This window comes from Oratosquilla oratoria, chromosome 10 (assembly GCF_046742065.1).
Source record: "Oratosquilla oratoria isolate Oo_2021 chromosome 10, ASM4674206v1, whole genome shotgun sequence".
Lineage (NCBI taxonomy): Eukaryota > Metazoa > Arthropoda > Malacostraca > Stomatopoda > Squillidae > Oratosquilla > Oratosquilla oratoria.
In genome coordinates, this window is record NC_134786.1 from 18,250,921 (window position 1) to 18,253,420 (window position 2,500).

At 53.0% G+C, this 2,500-nt stretch overlaps 1 protein-coding gene across 1 annotated transcript in view; it reads left to right on the forward strand.

The window, feature by feature from the left end:
• The window catches only part of LOC143028743 (uncharacterized), a 12,498-nt gene extending 10,557 nt beyond the window's left edge, over window positions 1-1,941 (forward strand). The window contains exons 4-5 of the mRNA XM_076191113.1: window positions 598-987; window positions 1,229-1,941. Coding sequence (XP_076047228.1) covers window positions 598-987; window positions 1,229-1,538 — 700 coding nt within the window. The 3' untranslated portion in view covers window positions 1,539-1,941. The remainder of the gene's footprint in view (window positions 1-597; window positions 988-1,228) is intronic.
• Window positions 1,942-2,500: the final 559 nt, after the last annotated feature.

Sequence of the window (2,500 nt, forward strand, 5' to 3'; positions counted from 1 at the left end):
TCCGTCCCTGATAGGCCCCGTCCTTGAATCGGCCCTATCACATTATCCGGCCTTTCAGGCCGCGCAAATCATAACGCACCCCTCTCCAGAGCAACCTCCTATTGAACCTACGGCTCTAGCCCCCCCTCCCACTCTCCCTCCTGGTCCTTCCCTCCGCCCCTCCGTGCCGGCGACAGGTATAGGACTAGAAGGCCCCTCTCCGGAGGAACCCCCCAATCAGACGTCCGTCGGGTTGGACGGGGTGGAGGACCACTACAGTTCTTCTTTACCTTATCCTCCTACCATGACGGACTCTTGAGTTCACCCCTTCTCATGGTGTGACCTTCCCCGGTCCTGGGAGTACTCGTTTGGAGAAGATCACAAGCTAGTGGCCTGGTCTCCCGACTACTCGCTACTGGAGGGCTGGAGGAGGAGAGATGACGTTATCCTAAAGTGGGCCAACGACGCGGAGGGGGCTAAGGTTCTATATAAGATTCGACCCCTCTCCGCCCCGGCCTCCACGCCCTCCAGGATTTCCACCTCTAACACTCTGGACGCATTAGGTGCTCTCCTGGAGAACCCTCGTTTAAACCCTGATGGGCATATGTTTGTCGACAGGTCGGGGGACTCACCGGCGGTAGCACTCTCCCCAAACGCCTGGTTCCCGCAGGAGAAAGGGGAGAAAGCCTTAGACATCCCTGCTCTCGAGCGGGCCCAAGACCAACCCAAGACGGTTCCTCCTCGACGGCATATCCCTTCATCATTCCCCGTCGTCCTGCCACCACCCTTCGCGCCGGAGGGCCTGCGCGATTGCTTGTGGCACTCGGGCAGGGACCCCGCCCTCCCCCATCAACTTAGTGAACCGAAGGCTAAGTTGCTGACGACGGAGGCCTCGACCAGACAAGACCTTGCCTCTACCATCTCGACCGTCACGGCAATGGCGATGATGAGGAACTGGCTGACGACGCTCGCCACGAGCTTTGAGGACTTCCCGCGGGAAGAATTGAGGTGAGTGGGATATTTCAATCTATAGAGGGTCCAGACCTGTCCTGGCGAGAGACGCTCAGGTAGCGTCTTCACCCAGGACGGAGCCTCTTGACTAGCGCCCGAGGACGAGGTCGTTCGGAAACGACCTCGGCTTCGCATATGTTATACGTTCTACAATTGAGCGATGTGACTTTATTACACCCTCCGGGGATCGGGATCCTTCTCGCCCTACTAATTTGATTCGCGTGTTTTCTGTATGCAGAGACACCCTGGCGGCACTCTCTACCGTGGCAGAGGGTACAGCCAACATGGCGTCATCAGCCCTACCCCCAGCAGCGAGGGCCTTCACCGCGGCTCGTCTGGCAGCTCGTCAGTCTGCAGCGCGGTCGGCCCCGGAGATAGCTCGCCGGGGCGTGGTGAGAGCAGCTCCCCTTTCCCGTGGTCTGTTCGACCGGGAAGCGACAGACCGCGTCTTCGCTACGGTCCCGACCGTCATCCAGATCCAACAACCCTCCCAACCGGAGATTCCAGGACTTCCTTCGGAGACACGCGATAGTGACCATCTCCGCTAGCACAGTTCTGGACTTCCTGTCTTGGCTAGCTGACACCACCAACAGGGCACCGGAAGGCCGACCCAGGCCATGCCCCCCACGCCCACAACATCAGAGGCCTCGCGGCATCGCTGGCGTTTCTCCGCACCCACTCTGTGGAACGGGTGCAGGACCTCGGGGGCTGGGCATCAGCAACTTCCTTCAGGACACGGTATCTCTACCACTCGATCACCCCTGTCCCATGTGTCGCCATGGGAACGGCTCCACCCCTCTTCGCAAAAGAAGGGGGGGGGGGCAAAGGGCGACCGAGGGGTAGGGGAAGGCCCAGGAACCGCTGAGCAAGATACAATATTCTACATAGAATTTATGCACTATGTGAATTGTACAATATTATTTTTATAAAAAATAAATAAATAAATGAATATATATATATATATTGATATTGATATCGATATAATTAAAAAAAAAAAAAAAAAAAAAAACAGGTCGAAATGGACATGACTTTTCCTATTCAACTTGAGCTAATCTACAGTCATGATGGTCGAGAATTTTACCATGTTGACATTAATTTCGACGCTCACCGTGACTCAGGTGGAAATGGACATGACTTTTCCTATTCAACTTGAGCTAATCTACAGTCATGATGGTCGAGAATTTTACCATGTTAAATTGATTCGACGCTCACTGTGACTTAGGTCGAAATGACCATGACTTTTCCTATTCAACTTAAGCTAATCTGTAGTCATGATGGTCAAGAATTTTACCATGTTAACTAATTCAACGCCCACTGTGACTCAGGTCGACATGAACAGGACTTTTCCTATTCAACTTAATTTAATCTACAGTCATGATGGTCGAGAATTTTACCATGTTAAAATTGATTTCGACGCTCACTGTGACTTAGGTCGAAATGACCATGACTTTTCCTATTCAACTTAAGCTAATCTGTAGTCATGATGGTCAAGAATTTTACCATGTTAAAC